This window comes from Nuphar pumila, unplaced genomic scaffold (genome assembly GCF_984573655.1).
Source record: "Nuphar pumila unplaced genomic scaffold, dmNupPumi1.hap1.1 HAP1_SCAFFOLD_578, whole genome shotgun sequence".
In the NCBI taxonomy this organism is placed as follows: Eukaryota; Viridiplantae; Streptophyta; class Magnoliopsida; order Nymphaeales; family Nymphaeaceae; genus Nuphar; species Nuphar pumila.
In genome coordinates this window covers 652-17,829 of record NW_028323405.1, presented here as the reverse complement: position 1 = coordinate 17,829, position 17,178 = coordinate 652, and the positions used below count along the sequence as shown (strand labels likewise).

Here is a 17,178-nt window from a genome sequence, read left to right as displayed (position 1 = left end):
ACGTTGACCGCTGAGTCCAGAATTCGACTCGCAGATGCACAGCTCGGGAGGCAGTCGCAAAAACTTCCCCAGTTTTTGAGCCCCCTTTCCTTCCTTGAGCCTACGACATATTCATGGGTACTTGCGTGGAGCCGCCCCCGCTGTCGCCATCACGCGCCCTTGTCTGTATCCGAACCAATTGCGGAATCAACTCTCTGGTTCGCTGCCCAGGTGCGCTTTGAAGCGAGGCATTCCTTGATATGGTGAGTGCGGTGTCAAGGGATCTATGGGGTTGGTTTCACAGAATTTATCTGTAGGATGCCTGCGCCTAGAACTGTGTTCGTGATGCGTCATTTGCACTCATATGTGAGTACATCCTCCTGTTACATCGTGTGCACAGGCACAATTTAAGTGATGAGATGATGACTGCCCTCATACCCCGAAACGCTCACTGTGCCCAGTAGGGACGCTCACCGTTGGATGCCTGCACTTCGACCCTCTCAACGTAAGCAAGGTTGATGAGGCAGATGAGGCAACTCTGCTACAAATCCTCAATTGAGCCAGTACGAACTGACATCTTGGGCACCTGCTGTTCACCAACAGTATCTTGTAGTAATAAATAGACCAATCAATCAGGCATCACACCAAGTCCCCCGTGCCGTGAAACACGGCGAGCGAAAGCTCATCAATGACATTGACAGCAAGGAACACAGCGCTAGGCGGCAAGAAAGGAAATGCAGGCACAGCGTGAAAAGGCAGCGGCAGGCAGGGTAGCAACACGATCTGGAGCAGTTGAACCAGTGTTGCTGTTGCTATAGATTGCTGCATGGACTGGTCAGCCTTGGCTGTCTCGAGGGCCGTATTCTGTTGCGCTCCGTCTGAAGGCGAGAGAAGTCTTGGTGCATGGACAGATTGTGCTGATGTGATCACATTATCATGACTGTCTTCCGGAGTGTTGAGCTTCGGGAAGCAAAGCTCTGAATAAGGTGTTCCCAGGGATGCATGCGAGCAAGCGACAGTGTAAAGTCGCGCAACTCAACCTCCGATGAGAGGGTTCCGTGTTCCTCTTCTTGCGCCACTAGACATGCAATTGTTCAGCTGAACGAGCTGTGCGCTCTGCAGGCCAAGCGATTGGCTCGCGCTGCAATATCGGATCTGCCGACCCTGGCATCTGCGCACAGCCGAACGGAGAACAAGGCGATATCATGTGTCTTCCCGCTCGCGTGTGATGGGGTCGCTGCCCCCGACTTTTCTCCCGACTTGGGCCACATCCCCACTTTATTTGCCATGCTGCATGAACAATCGTCTGATGTGGGTGAATCCCATATGAATCCCATATCATTTGTAGTCAAATTAGAAAATGGAGCTTGAACAACACGCTACACCTGCATGGGACAGCTTGCTTGCTCTGATTGTCGTTGCACTTGGAGTGAAGCGGTAGGGAGTGATGCAAAGATACGTCATCGTGACAAGGCGATGTGACCAGATTTCCAAGTGTCTAACAGGGAAGAGGACAAAGTCAAAATAATGCCTCCCGCGTTTGTCCCTTCGGCTCAAACCAAGGCTAGAGGCCAAACGCCTCTGGAGGCTCGGCATAAGGGAGCGTGTCATGATCATTGGCGTCCACATGATGTATCCCCCGTCCCCTCTTATTCTCTCCTACTGCAAGGCACAACCATATGGCTCTGTCAGCCCTGTTGACTGAACGAGAACCGCTATTTCCAGTATGCCTCGTTCTGTCCAAACTTCAGACATTCGCAATCTGCAAAGGTTATGCAATGTGTGCACATGACGTTATTTGTCTTCACGAGCCATGTCCGCATGGCGTCGATGTCTATATCCACCCGCACTCGATATTTGTAACCTGCATTGTCAGACATCACGACGTTGCCGCATCTTCTGTTTCAAACTGGCGATTTGACTTTTCCTGGAATTTCGCATTTCCGCACAGCTGGACGCACCATCACACATATGCGCGCGCTGCTCTATCCTCAGGGACACCGTAGTCTGTGTTCCTCGTCTGCACGCGTACGCACAGAATGATGTAACGAGAACCTTAGCATACAGCGAACTTTGAAACATGGTTTGAGGTACACGTGCTGCCTTCCAGTTTCCGCTCGTTACGGCAGTGCAACGTGAACGAACTCGTGAGTTTGGAGATCTCCATGTGCTGCGCTTGCCTCTGTCTTCGTGGAAATCTGCACGGAAACCAGGCCATTCAGCGTCCTACGGAGGCACGTGCTTAAAATCATGTCATCAATCATGTAAAGAGAGTTGGAGTCGTGCAATGTGGTCACGAATGACCCCGAGGCATAGGGGTTCAGAACGGTCGCCAACGCATCTCAAAGCGGTTCCGCTCCTCAAAGTGGAAAGTGGCTCGCCGCAAACATAGTTGTCAGCCTGTTATATCGATGAGGATATGCCTCTCCGCACCTGTGTCAAAGGTGATGTTGGCATCAGCGTCAATGCACATGCTGCCTGCAGCTGCCTCGGGCCTGACGAAGCTGATCCTTGCGTCGCATGTTGTATGAACAGCAGCCGAAGTTGGCAATCCCCAACATGTCGAAGAGTCATGAAGTCTTGCATCGCTGCGGGCGAGTGATGCCATGATCCCACGCATGAGACTTGCAATTGCGTACCTTGCAGGATCCTTCGGAGCTTCGAGACTCGCGAGACGATATTGGTACACACATATACGGCAATGCGTTCAGCTCCCATCAAATACGCGGGCATGAACTATCCAGCAGCCACCATGAGGCCAGAATTCAAACGCTTGGGAAGGAATGAACTCTGGCTGTATGCGATCTGCGCCACTGCAGTGTTGGCGGTGCTGGTGTGCACATATCTGCCCCATTTCGGCCCCGTACACGCTGGCATCAAGATGAGCAACAACATCCTACATAATTCGACAGGCGACCTGGAATCAGACATTACGAAACTGCGTTACAGCATAGATCATCTGTCAGCACTCATCGAAGCACCCACACACGCACTGGCAAGCCAGCAAGCCGTTTCTGGCGCCCTTCCCCTCGGTGTGGCGCGCCAGAAGTCTCCTCAAGTAGGTCCCCCACGGATTGGCCCTGGGAAAATCTTCAGGGGTGACAGATGGGCATCCACCGCAAGCTATAAAGCTCAGAAGCTGCTGGGGCCGCACGAACGCGCTTACGCGCCAGGAGCTGTCGAACGCGAGCCTCAGCTGCTGCTTCGGCAGATCCATCGCGTCAGAAATGTCGGGACACAGGAGTTCTTTACAAAGTGTGATTCCAGACCCAAGGCTGCCTATTCTGGCTGGCAAGCCGGGGCCCACCCCCATGCCTGCCCTATGAATCCTCCAGGGTTGCAGCGTCGTGAGCTTGATGCCACATGGTGCACCTTATTGATCCGGCGGTCCACAAGCCTCCATAGTTGCGTCTTCTTGTGGGGGATGCTGCATCCCACCAATTAGGCGCGAGATCAGCTCTGGCTGTCTCGCTCGTCGTCAACGCCGCCTTATTTGGGCTGGCGTATCTCTTCTTTTCTTTTCCTCCAGGGTTGCACCCCTGGGCATGATACCGAAAGGCCGGGCCTTGGTTAGGCTCCCAGAAACGATGGGGTCCCACGCCTAAGCAACCAATAGCACATTGAACATTTATGAATGCAGCACTCAACAAAGAACGCTCAGTGCTAGGGTGTTGCTCAGTGAAGTGATGCCAAGTGAGTAATGCATGCAATGTCCGAGAGAATGAACATGAAATCGCCCACCCAAAGAGAAGGCGGCATCGACAACGGACGAGACAGCCACGGCAAGCCAGGGTTGACCATTCAATGTCTATGCATATGTGACAGATCACTTTATTGTGCTCGCGTGAGCGTGCAAGTGACTGCAGGTATGCCAATGCTTTTGTTGCGTCCCCATTAATAATCACGGACTCCATGGAGGACTCGTATGACCCCCGTGACTGGACGCGGGAGGGCTTGAATCGCATCTGCGGGACGCGGCCGATCCGTTACCAGACCGGTGACAAGTGCAAAGCTGACAATGACTGCCACAGCATTCGAGAGGTGGATCCTGCACTGGTTGGAAAGCGCTGGGCAGCGCTCAACAACACTGATGTGGACGCTCTAGGCATCGAGACGATCTCGGATTTCCTGCGTGTGCAGGTGTGTTGCTGTTGTTGCTTACCGTATCGCCGCTAATGATTGAACACACTCATATTCCATCTTCGTATAAACCCTGCTAGCCATTCCACTGCAGCTCTAAACAACCAGAAACATTTCTATATCTTTCCTAACAATTAGATAATAAAAATGTCAATCTGAAACCAAACCTTTCTGGAGATTTGGGACATAGACTCAGCGGCAGTGCGGTTTATCAAATCTTGAAAAACCGTACTAAAGATAAAGATTGGCTTGGTGCGGAGCTCCCGACGTCAGCAATCATGTGAGCATGAACGATGCTGATGTACCTGGTGACAACGCTACCGCATCCCACATAATACATTGGCAACTCCGAGTTATATATGGGATGATGCCAGTCCATGATGATAATGCATCGAATTAAAGCTCTACCGTAGCCAAGCCAGCTGTCGGTAGTATCGCGTACCATGGGCATACCATATTTGTTCATTCAGCGGTAGGATGGTGCATTTTACAGGGCATCAGAGAGTTCAGATGGGAAGCGATGATGTAAAGATGCAGATGATGCGCCAGCGATCGCGAGTCCATGTCAGGCTAGCCTGTCCCAACCGCTGGCTTTCCAATGAGCTGTACTGTTTCGAGCGTGATTGCTTGCTTGCTTCAGGCCTGAGCGGCAGTGCTTGCCCCTCTCTATGTGATCAACTGATGACCACGCATCTCTGCAGAAGGCCACAGCAGCTGCTGCATGAATATCGCGGGGTAATGTTGCAACAAGATGCATCATTACATGACATAGATCAGGACAGGAAATAGTCCAAAAGACACCACACAAGCAACCAAGACAGCACGACTCTGAAACAATTTAGCTTGATCTCCAGCGGTCGGAACAGGCAAGCCTGTCATGAGCGCGCGGTCGCTTGCACAAGCGAAAACTTGAAGGGAGCGAAAGATACAGCATTGTCCCTACCTGATGTTTGCATTGGGCTACAACAATCCTAGCATCCGTAGTCGGTGCCATCTCAGTAGCCAAGATATATACCCTGTGTTTCAGGTTTTCTATTCGACACCTGCAGGTGGCATGCTTGAAAGCGTGTGGTCGAAAGGGCATGAGAGTCCGGTTGTTTCATGTGGATACTTGTCTTCAACATTCTCATTCGACAAGGCATTCATCCCGCCAAGGCATACCGTATCGCCGCGAACTGTTGAAACACGCTAATATTCAAACTTTGTCCGAATTCCTCAAACCATTGAACTCTAGGTACAATAAATCCGGAATACTTACTATAATAGCCCCAAAAAATAGATAAGAAAATTATTATTTTTTGACCAAAAATTTCTGGAGATTTAGGTCGAAAACTTTTCAAACGGCATTTTTTTGCGGTTGCGTCTGAATAGTCAGCAGCAGTACATAATACGTCCTGGCCAGTCAGGCTTCTTTGCAACTCAGAGACATGTTCACTGCGCTGCAGAGCACAACTCGGCCCGGCATGTACATCCACGACGCATCCATCGCCAAGCTCTGCCCAGACCTTTTGGAGAAGTTCGAGTGCCCGAAGTACTTTCCCACCGACCTCCGCACCTCCACTCCATGCCCAACGGAAGCCCCATCGAACTTGCCCGCCACACCTGGCACCCCTCCGTTTTCGTGGGCGCCAAAGGCTCTGGCTCGCCGCTGCATTCTGACTCATCGATGACGCGGTTCTGGCTCTTGCAGCTCGACGGGCACAAGCATGTCCGACTCGTTTCACCGTCTGAGAATTGGCGCGCTGGGGTGCAAGACTCTTACCGTTTTCAGCCCGTGATGTACAGGGTGGACCTGTTCAAGCCAGATTTTGAGGCTTTTCCGGACTTGGATGGGCTGATGGTGTACGACGCGATACTGAACCCTGGCGACCTGCTGTTTGTTCCAGAGGGCTGGGCTCACCAGGTGTGGTTTGCGATGCTATCTATCTATCTCTACATCTTGGCCACCAATGGTCAAGTGGTTAAACTGCCACCTTCAATTCGAGGGGTCATGCGTGCGAATCTTGGTCCGCTGCAAGCGGTGTTCTGGTGTGCCTAGGACACTAATGGCTAGAGAAGTTGCTCTTGAAGCAAATTCCGCCGTACATTACGCCTGCCAACATTCGGCGGCGTCCAAATATCCATTCTCCATTTCTCAGTTTGCGATGCTGTCTGGGCCCTGGCGTCTACCTCATGTTCATTGCGCCAGCTATACAGTAGCTCTAAATGATCATTTAGTTCATGAAATCTCCTCCTGAAATGGTACCAACGATGTCCAACTACTGTCAGGGTCCACGCGGATGTGGTAGTGTCGGGCATACAGGCATCCTCATTACATGCCATACCATACGACCTTAAAAGATCTGCCAGCATCCCTGTCTTTCAAGGCGCCTTATGTGCTCCTGTGAAGTCAGAACGCGGCGTGGGTTGTCTGACGGGGTGCCCAGCATTGGGAGCTATCAGGCACACTCGCTCATGTTCCTCTGTCTAGAGATCTCACAGAATCGGCATCAAAGGGAAGAACAAAGCATTCAGCGACGGCAAAAAAGATGACGGTTGTATGGCAGAGAAAGAGCAAGGAGTCGGACTCGTAGTGCATCATTACATCACATAGATAGTGGCAGTAAATAGTCAACAAGCAACAGAGACAATACATTTGAAGCGATACAGCTCATTGAACGTCAGCGGTCGGAACAAGAAAGCCTGTCATAAACGCGCAGCCGCTGACACGAGCTAAAACTTGAAGAGAGCGGCGGTACATGATAGCATTGCCCCTACATAGGCCGATGCTGAGTTCCCGAAGCGCATTGGTGACAAATCCATCCTTGATAACGTCGCCCCCAGCACTTGCCAGTGCATCACCATCATCTTCGGGAGCACTGATGCACTACCAAACATGTGATCACTCTGAATACCGAGCTGTTAGCAGGTGATCAACCTGGACGACATCATCGCCACGTCCATGAACCTCGTTGATTTCGAGAATGTTGCATTGTACCTGCGAGCCAAGAAGGAGCGTTTTGACCCAGACGACGATGACCAGGATGAGTTCCAAGTTGACCTTGCAGACGATCATGTGCGTTGCCATCTGCTTCAGCTCCATGTAGAATCATTGCTGTGCCAGAATTCAAAGGGGTTGCGTCTTCAAAGGGGTTTCGAATCCACCCCCAGTTCTCTCCCCATTCTCAAGTAATTTCAGGCATCAGAACCTGCAAACTCACAGGGTCTGGCAAAGCACTGCTTGGTGTGCCCAGAATCAGTTTTCTACTGACATTTGGCATGGGCAGGTGGTGCGCTTCCGATGCAACCCATGCAAATTTTTAACGTTGTTGATGGGTGGGCAGTGCTGTTTTACGAGTGAGAAGCTGTTGCATAACCATTGATCGATCGAAACTGAAGGAAAAGCGGCCGTTTGAAAGTTTTCTGTCCCAGATCATCAAACAAACCTGTGGCTGAAATCAGGGATTTCTACTATCTGATTTCCCAGGCAGATATATAGAATATTCCTGACGTTTCATACCTGTAGACCGTTGAATGGTTTGCAGCCTTCGGACAAAGATTGCATGTTGACGTGTTTTAGCAAGCTGCAATATGGACATGCACGCCTGTATGTGCCTGCTTGTGGGGGTGGAATCATGCTATGGTGAGCGCTTTAGCGAGCTCAAGTACCTTTGCAAGGACAGTCTAGATCCCCATCAGACCTGATGAGGATCATCATTTGGGACCTTGCCGGAGACAAGAGGATGCAGCCTTTCACGAAGAACGCGACCTTTGTCAGTTTGCAATACGGGCATGCCAAGAAAATTTGACAAGCGCTTGATTTGTTCGCTGATTTACTCGCAGCTCCTGGCCTCTTCACGGGATGATGTGTTTCCACAAGCTGTCCACAAGTGTGAACCGATAGATTAATCTTGTAAGAACAAAAAATCAACTTGTTTAGGAGCTGTTTGCAGGATCGGGTGACGGCCTGGTACCTGCCAATGGTGCAGCCCTCCGATAACAACAGCAATATCCCCTGGCACCGATTCTTCGCAAACCACTTCCTGGAGAGGGCTCCTCTCTCGAAAACCGTCATCAACTTTGTGGAGCTCAAGTCCAGGGCCCCAAAAGGCAATTCCACGGGGCCCTCGCAACGCTGGGCGGACGATCATTTGCGCTCTGCTCTGGTGGTGGCTGTCCGGCATAACTATGTCGAGGCTGCACGCTATCTGCTGAGTCATGTGAGGGTGAAGCCTGAAGTGTTGGGATATGAAAGCGGAGAGCTTCTTGCATATGCACGCAAGCATGACTTCACGAAGATGAGCCAGCTCCTTGATGATTTCGGAGTTAAGTAGGCAAAAACATGCTGGTTTGGATCATGGGATTGAGCATCTCAATTAAATAATAGTGGGTCACTATTATTGAGGATGTTACAAGCGACAGGGCCGGCAAACCTAGGAAAGGCTACCGAAAGACGAACAAAAGAAAAGAAAAAGGAAGACAAAGCACACAGCGACACACACAAACAACGAAGCAAGTCAGACCTCAAACGGGCCCTCTGCCGGCTCATCACATCCTGGCTGGAAGTTGTGTCCAACACGCACAGCAATGCGCGAGAGAGAGGTGTACTACATGCGCACATTGCCCTTGCAAAGGGCGCAGCTGAGCTCCCGACGCACGGTCCGGACAAAAGCGGCTTTAGAAACCCGACCCGCCGCCGCTACCAAATTGCCAAGCTCTGATAGGAACCGCGACGCCGCGACACCCATGCGGCCGTACCACTATTATTTGTTACAAGCGACAGGGCTGGCAAAACAGGAAAAAACACAGAAACTAACACAGAAAACAATGACACAAACAAAGACAAAACACACAAGAAAACCAGCAACCTAAGCCACGCCGGGATCTTCCTGCGGTGCACTATTATTTAATGACACTCGTCGCTGCTGGACTCCTCCCTCGTGGGCCAGCAAAAGCCAGATGGGGGCACGCGACCCATAGCGATAGGAGAGGTCCTGTACCACCTCACCGGCCTATGCGCAATGACAGCCTGTGAGAAGCTTGGGCGCTCGCTCGCGCCCCTGCAGCTCGCGGTGGGCGTCTCAGGCGGGGTGGAAGCGCTTGTGCATGCGGTCCGCTCGGCGATGGCTGCTGACTCCGATGCCGCGCTTCTGACCGTTGACATGGCCAATGCCTTCAACATGGTCGACCGATCTGCGCTGTTTGCGGCAGTGCAGAAATACGTGCCTGCGCTGCTGCCGTATGTGCAATGGTCGTACGGTGCGCCCACCGACTTGCACGTCATCGGCGCTCCAGCCGGCACGGCCCCGATCCAGTCGCGCACAGGGGTGCGCCAGGGCGACATCCTTGCCATGCTGCTCTTCGCCCTGGTGCTGCAGCCCATCTTGGAACGCACTCAGGCAACCGCGCCCGCGGTTGCCGTGCTGGCGATTGCGGATGACGTCAACCTGGTTGGCAAGGTCGACGCCCTCCGTGCGGCGTTCCACGCGCTCACTGGGGAGAGCGGCGTGCCCAGCGTTGGCCTCCGCGTCCAGCCCCGCAAGTGCGCGCTCACCGAGGGGCCTTCCATGGCGGTTGCGGGTCTGGCCGCTACCCTGGGCATCCAGCACTGCCCCGGCGGCGTCACGGTGTGTGGCACGCTCATTGGCTCGGACGCGTACGTTGCTGCCGCTTTGTCCGACCGCGCGGACGGCATCATCGAGCAAGTGGACAAGCTCATGGCGCTGCCCGTCAGCCATCAGGCGCAATTCGCCCTGCTCCGGTCCTCTCTGTCCATGCGCATGGCGCACCTGCTGCGCACGGTTGCATGGGACCACCTCCAGCCCAGCGTCGTGCGCGTCGAGGATGCCATCATGGTAGCCGCCAGGACGCTCTTCCAGGTGCCTGAGGTCGGTGCAGTGTCAACACGTGCCGTGCAACAACTCCGACTCCCTCTCCGGCATGGGGGCTTTGGCTTACGCGACGCAACGTCCCTCGTCGCGGCCGCCGCGCTCGTGGCGGGAGCCTCTAAGGCGCAGAAGGCCATGTCGAATGGTCTTGACATATGCCAGCCCTTCTCGGGCGCGCTGCGGCCGGCGTTGCTGTCGGCCTGGCAACGCGTCTTCGACGACGCTGCCGGCGAGTGCGAGTGGGAAGAGAGCGCCCGGGACCTACCGGCGGAGTTCGTGCTTGAGGACCTGCCCCACGTCCAGCGGGCCGTGTCGAGGCTCGTGGGCGATCGTGCGGGCGCGGCCATGCTCGACATGTGACATCGTTACCGTGGAGGGCCAGCGAGACGCGGCGCGCCTTCGCAGTGCCTCAACTGGCCCGTCGTCAGGCTGGCTTACTGCACTGCCCATGTGGTCGGCTCTGCGTCTCACTAACGCAGAGTTTCGCATGGCAGCCCGGCATCGGCTCGGCTTCGGGGTGCCGTCGCTGATTGACATCCCTCCGTGCACCTGCTCCGCTGGCGATTCGACAACGCCGGACCACGCTCTCTCGTGCAAACATAACGCTGGCAAGGCAATTGTGCGCCATGATTCCTGGGCTTCTGCCTGGCGCCATGCCATCCGCCGCGCTGGTTGCGCGTCGAGCGCGGAGCCGCTCTTCAGCAGCCTTGCAGCCCCGGGGGCGCAAGGGGCTGCCAGTCAACGTCGGGGTGGCATCCTCGTGGTTTGGCCTGACGGTGACGTCCGCATCCTGGACTGCGTCGTCACGCACCCCGCGGCTGCGTCGTACATGCGAGACGCTGCGGAGGCTGGAGGGTCTGCGGCTGCGAAGGCTGAGGCGCGGAAGCGGGCGGACTTCGAAGCGGTTGGCGAGGGCTCCGCGTTTCGGCTTTGTGCCGCTTGCTGTGGAGTCGTACGGCCGCATGGGTGTCGCGGCGTCGCGGTTCCTATCAGAGCTTGGCGATTTGGTAGCGGCGGCGGGTCGGGTGTCTAAAGCCCCTTTTGTCCGGACCGTGCGTCGGGAGCTCAGCTGCGCCCTTTGCAAGGGCAATGCGCGCATGTACTACACCTCTCTCTCACGCATTGCTGTGCGTGTTGGACACAACTTCCAGCCAGGATGTGATGAGCCGGCAGAGGGCCCGGTTGAGGTCTTACTTGCTTCGTTGTTTGTTTGTGTCGCTGTGTGCTTTGTCTTCCTTTTTGTTCGTCTTTCGGTAGCCTTTCCTAGATTTGCCGGCCCTGTCGCTTGTAACACATTATTTAATTGAGGGGGAGGGCTCCGCTTACGACTTCATCCCACTCGCCGTGGAGTCGTTTGGCCGCATGGGCTCCGCCGCCTCGCGTTTCCTTTCGGAGCTTGGCGACTTATCGGCAGGGGGGGGGGACCGGGTGTCCAAGGCCGCCTTCGTACGTGGCGTCCGCCGGGAGCTCAGCTGTGCTTTGTGCAAGGGCAACGCGCGCATGTACTACAAGTCCCTCTCTCGTGTCGCCGTGAACGTCGGCTCGGACTTCCATGCAGGGTGTGATGCACCGCAGGAAGATCCCGGCGTGGCTTAGGTTGCTAGTTTTCTTGCGTGTTTTGTCTTTGTTTGTGTCTTTGTTTTCAGTGTTAGTTTCTGTGTTTTTTCCTGTTTGCCAGCCCTGTCGCTTGTAACAAATAGTGGGCCACTTCTTCTCCACTGGGTGTCGCGGCGTCGCGGTTCTTGTCGGAGCTTGGCGACCTGGTGGAGGCGGCAGGTCTGGTGTCCAAGGCCGCTTTCGTACGGACTGTGCGTTGGGAGCTCAGTTGCGCCCTGTGCAAGGGCAATGCGCGCATGTATTACAACTCTCTCTCGCGCATTGCCGTTCGTGTCGGGCTGTGATGAGCCGATGGAGGGCCCGGATGATGCCCGTCTTACATAGTTGTTTCGTTTGTGTCGCTGTGTGCTTTGTCTTCCTTTGTTTTTCATTCGCGTTTTGGTGGTCTTTCCTGGTTTGCCAGCCCTGTCGCTTGTAACACATCTTCTCCACTTCTCCTTTCTTTTTCGAATAGGTCGCATCCATCCATCCATCCATCCATCCATTCATTCATTCTATAATTGCTTGAAACAATTGAAGGTAGGTCATACTATGGTATCAGGCGGTTCGTGTGCCTCCCTAGTTCTCCTCCTGGGGATGCTGCATGGACTTCCATTTGTGCGTGAGATTTGCTTCGGCTGCCATTGATTTTTCTCTGTCAAAGAAGTGAACACAAATCCAAATGTATACGCCAACCCAAAGAAGGCGGAAGGAGAGATGTTAGCAGTGTTCGTATTTTCAGAGGAACCGTGTGTCGCAAACACGAGTTAAATGAAAATGAAAATGAAAATTGGACACCGGCGAATGTTGGCAGGCGTAATCTACGGCGGAATTTGCTTCAAGAGCATCTTCTCCAACCATCAGTGTCCTGGACACACCGGAAAACCGCTTGCGCCGAACCAAGATTGGAACGCACGACCCCTCGAATCGAAGGTGGCAGTTTAACCACTTGACCATAGGTGGCTACTGTTCTTGACACGAGCTACAATCATGTGATACTGCACCCCTCTGGCTGTCTCGCACCGCCTTCTTTGGGCTAGCGTCTCTTTTCCTTTTACTTTCTGTACACATGTGCTCAACATCATGCAGCCATCTCTTTCCCGCTTACGTATGTTTGCACATGTTCAGCATGCACTGTCGGTGCATTTTTCCACACCATGGGTCATGTACTTGCCGGATATGAGCTATTCAACAAAACGCTCCAAGCCAGACTCACGTCCTGGAAAATGCTCGTTGGGTTGAAACCAACGAAGGCAACGGATCAAGACCTGCGCAGAGCAGTGCCAGAGCAGCAGGTAACTACAATATACTCACGGCTGCACAGCAGCGCATGCTGCTTCTGTTGGGGGTATGGCCAGTATGCCATGAATCGTCGTGCCAAAGCGAGGTTGGCACATGCGGAAACGTACCTGCAAGCAAGACGTGGACGTACCATCAGAACGCACCTCTGCAGAAGCAACAACGCCCAAGCAGCTAAGTGTGCTCAGCTGAGCCCCACTAAGCGCCCCACTCCTCACACCAACACACAATGGTTTCCCATCCCAGCTGACAGTCCATTGAAACAAAATGACAAGATGACCATTTTCCTAGTCGTGCATTACAATACTTGATCTGAAGTGCGCAGAAGAACTTGTCCCCAGTCACGTGCATGCCTGTATGTATCTCATACACATCCAATGCTCGCTGCACAACATGGCGTCACATCCCGTATATCGTTGAAAGCAGGAAGTACCTGGACTCGGATCGCGCGTCTGTGGACGAGGCGTGCGAGAGCGGAGCTGCTGGCCCGGGGTACCATGCTCATGACACTGTCCAACATTGCAATCACCGCCACCGGCGTTCCCCCTATGTAGCTACTAATCAATTCAACAGCGACATACACGGAAGATTCAAGTTGAATAAACGCGGAACCACTCTTGGTGCGGCTGGGTGCAACAGCACAACACCTCAAGTCACTTCATCGCTCATCCGCCGCCGCCGCGAATCTGGAAGCCATCAAGTTCACGCGTATGTGTCATATTTAGGGCGTCGCAAGCAAGGTAATGCGCCGATGCCGTTTCCTGCAGACCTTCGCGCAGACCTCTGCATGTCTGCAATATCCTGTCCCACGAATGGTTGCCCAATCGTCAAACGAATGCCCTACGCGTGTTCTATCTGGCTGACAATGAAGCTAGATGGCTTCATCTGTCCCGTAGCCAGAGGCATTGGCTTGGAATTGCCACTACTTCCCGGCTCTTTGTGGTCCGCTACTCAATTAACTTGGCGTTTGGGATTTGCATATGAGTGAACGGCGTTAGAGCCTCTACTAGACGACGTCTAAGTCTTAGCCTATGACTTAGTGCATTAGCTGCACCCAGACTGGGCCCGAGTATCCAGAGATATTCTTCTCACTGAGTCAAGAGGCACAGAGGCACAGGTGCACTGCACCCTTGTTCACAATCGTGAGCACTGTTGAAAGTTCATATATACTGTCTACCAGTGCCATGTGCTGTTTCATGGCGTTTGTTCGACACGTTTCTTTACATTCACTGATGCTTGGCACACAAGCTGGTTTGCAAGAGGAACACTAGTATTGACAAAAGATAACAGCGTTTGAGTCTGGCCGCGAGGCTGATGATTGACTTCTTGTTATCATATAGTAAAGCGTTGAATTTGTACCGCCAGAGTACAGTGGGGCGTTTCCACACAGCGTTTCAAACACCCGTTCAAATACCCCAGCGCACTCAGAGACAATGGCGGCTGTAAATGTCACAGCTGTGAACGTTTTGGACAATCCTGCACCCTTCACAAATCCTCTGCAGCTCGAGGTGCACTACGAGTGCTTGACAGCGCTTAATGAAGGTGGGGGGGTGTCAGAGAAGTGCCAGCTCCGTCTCGCATCTTGTTGTCGCAATGTCGCTGAACTTGAGCCCTTGCGCAGACCTGGAATGGAAAATAGTGTACGTTGGCTCTGCTGAGTCCGAGAAGCATGATCAGATTCTGGACTGCGTCATGGTGGGGCCCATTGTGGCAGGAAAATTCAAGTTTGTATTTCAGGTGCGTGCCAAGAGCTGCCGGCAGCGCCTTCATGGACAAGCTTGATGAGGTTTCGTTAGTATTCATGCTTTACGTCCTGGTTCTAGGGGATTAAATGCCGCCATCGTGTCATGCAGGCCCCTGCACCCGACCCAACCCTGATTCCAAAGGACGATGTTGTCGGAATCACAGTGATATTGTTGACATGCTCCTACAATGGCTCGGTGCGCCTCCCCATTCAACATAACACAATGCTGAGGCCATTTGCAAGTAAGTGGCATTCTGCAACAAGCACTGTTCATCCTGGTGGTGACTGCCTCAAAAGTAGCAGCTACCTGGTACCTCAGGAGATTCGATGAAGCGCCTATGATGACCAGTGGGTTGCGCTTCCCACGGTCTTGACTTGCAATGTCTCTTAGACACGGTGAAACTCTGGCCTTAGCACCCTTGCAGCTGCTGTGCGTGAAATGCACGAGCTGGCCCTGCATGAGTACCATGAGATACCATCAGGATGCATCACTGCAATCTGCAGGACACTGCAGTTACGGGATCTACGCACCTTACAAAACATGGGGTTTCGACACAGGCATGAGAGTTGAAACCTAATCTGGTGAAGGACTCATGCTTTGATACATACATGGTTGCAACAGGAATGAGCGCAGACCTTGAGGGAATACCTTGTAACTGTCGATGGTTTTCTGTAATTGAAGGTCCCTCATGTCAGGAATTGGGCACCAATACAGGATGGTCTGCCATCGTCTAGGAACAGGTACCATGCCCGTCCAAGCAACTGGCAATTCCAAGAAGGATTGAACGTTCAAGTAGCCGTCCTCCTGCATGCAACCCAGGATTTATTCAAAACCATCCATCCGCTGAATCTAACTACCACGCTGGAGCTGTTTGTTTGCTTGTTCGAACGAGGAGTTCTCGAAACTGCAAATGAAACTTCTGATGCCATGGGCAACATCCTTGAGGAATGTCTAGACCCGGTAGTGTTTCAAAACGATACATCATCATCATCTCCTCACTGCGTTGCATCCGAAACAGGGGAATGTTTCACAACGCTGACAAATGTTGCGGTGCATGAATGAATCCCTGCGCCTGGGTTACAGTGATTTAACAAGCAATGCAAGCTGGTTGTGTCTGCTACAGGAGTTCTTGCGGGTCGGCTACTACTTGAATAATGAGTACGAGGACGAAGAGCTAAACAAAAACCCTCCAAGCGAGCCCATCATTCCCAAGTGCGCTCCACTATCGCCTGCTTGTAGCGCCCAAAATTCAGAGCTCCAGTGAGATTGAACCATCAGGCAAGTCTAAGAAGGGTGCTGTGGTATCGCATGGCAGTCTGCCAGAAATGCGCTAGTGGGTGAAGAAAACATCAGCATTTCACCAGACCCTGTCATTCTTTGGGTCAGATACCCAAAAGTACATGAATTTTTGGGACAGGAAAGTTCGGGTCAGAACGGTGGTCGATGCCCGGTCTGACGAAGCACTGTCAAACACGGTGGGTCAGAAGCCAACCTGTTCACAGGAGAGCACGAGGACCTTGTCACACCCGGCCATTGGAATCAGACGCAGGGGGCATCACAACGTGGCATCGAGACGGAGAGTGATGACATCAGTCACCAGTGTCCATACCATGTAGATGCGGTAGCGATACTGAAAGATACATCATCACAAGATCACATTGATTAAAGCAGCAAATACAGCAAAGTCAGTAAGTACAGTCATCAAGAAACACGCTCGAAACAGCACAGCTCATCGAGCTTCAGCGGCCGGGACAAGCAAGCGTGCCTAGAACATTCGGTCACTCGCACGAGCCAAAGCTGCATGAGAGCGCCGGTACATCACGGCGTTGCTCTTGCACAGGCCGATGCCGATTCCCCGAAACATCACCATTCCCTATGCGTCAACGCACTTTTGCCAAGAGATGCGATTGCAATCTTGAAGAGAGCAACGGCCCACGTCGTCGTTGCATGTGGTATCCTCAAAGTGGTTCTCGGAGTTTTGCCAATGCACATGTGGTTGCGGTAGTGTTCTAAAAAGATAATTTATCAGCATATGGAAAGACTGAGGTTCCAGTACGTCCGCAGGTTGCGCCGAGTCATTGTAGAGAACCAACCTCGAGTGACGCGATTCGCCAACAATTTTGATGACCCACCTGCGGAGGCCAACGGCCAGGAGGACGCCTCTGAGATGGAAAGCCTCGATGGGGACGATGATGAGGCCGATGACGGGGAGGGAGACGAGGACGACGAGGAGGATGAGGCCGAGGACGAGGACGGCCCCACTGACAGCCAGGATGAGGATGATGGGCATGTGGGCAACATGCAGAATGGCAGCGACGATCAGGAGATGGAAACATGCTGATGTTGAGACGCAGCGTGAACTTGTAGCGATGTTTGGTTTCTTGCTTGCCTCCTAATTTGCTTGATGCGACAGCGATGCGCAGTCGCTGTACATGTGCTGATATCATCGATGGATCTGATGACCTGTTTGAACGTTGCGGAGCCGACTGCGATTTGTACGAGATCCGAACGCTTCGAACGCTCGAACTTCACTGACACTGCGCTGACAGCGC

At 53.1% G+C, this 17,178-nt stretch overlaps 2 protein-coding genes across 2 annotated transcripts; both read left to right on the top strand.

Moving 5' to 3' along the window:
• The first annotated feature begins 9,119 nt into the window (after positions 1 to 9,119).
• Positions 9,120 to 10,346, top strand: LOC149810033 (uncharacterized). Its single transcript, XM_089994465.1, has one exon. It carries the CDS (start codon positions 9,120 to 9,122, stop codon positions 10,344 to 10,346), a length of 1,227 nt encoding a protein of 408 aa, XP_089850591.1.
• Positions 10,347 to 14,314: 3,968 nt separating this feature from the next.
• LOC149810032 (uncharacterized) lies at positions 14,315 to 16,967 on the top strand. The gene is made up of 5 exons (XM_089994464.1): positions 14,315 to 14,423; positions 14,503 to 14,618; positions 14,735 to 14,821; positions 15,750 to 15,838; positions 16,691 to 16,967. Exons 1-5 carry the CDS (start codon positions 14,315 to 14,317, stop codon positions 16,965 to 16,967), a joined length of 678 nt encoding a protein of 225 aa, XP_089850590.1.
• The last annotated feature ends 211 nt before the right edge of the window (positions 16,968 to 17,178 follow it).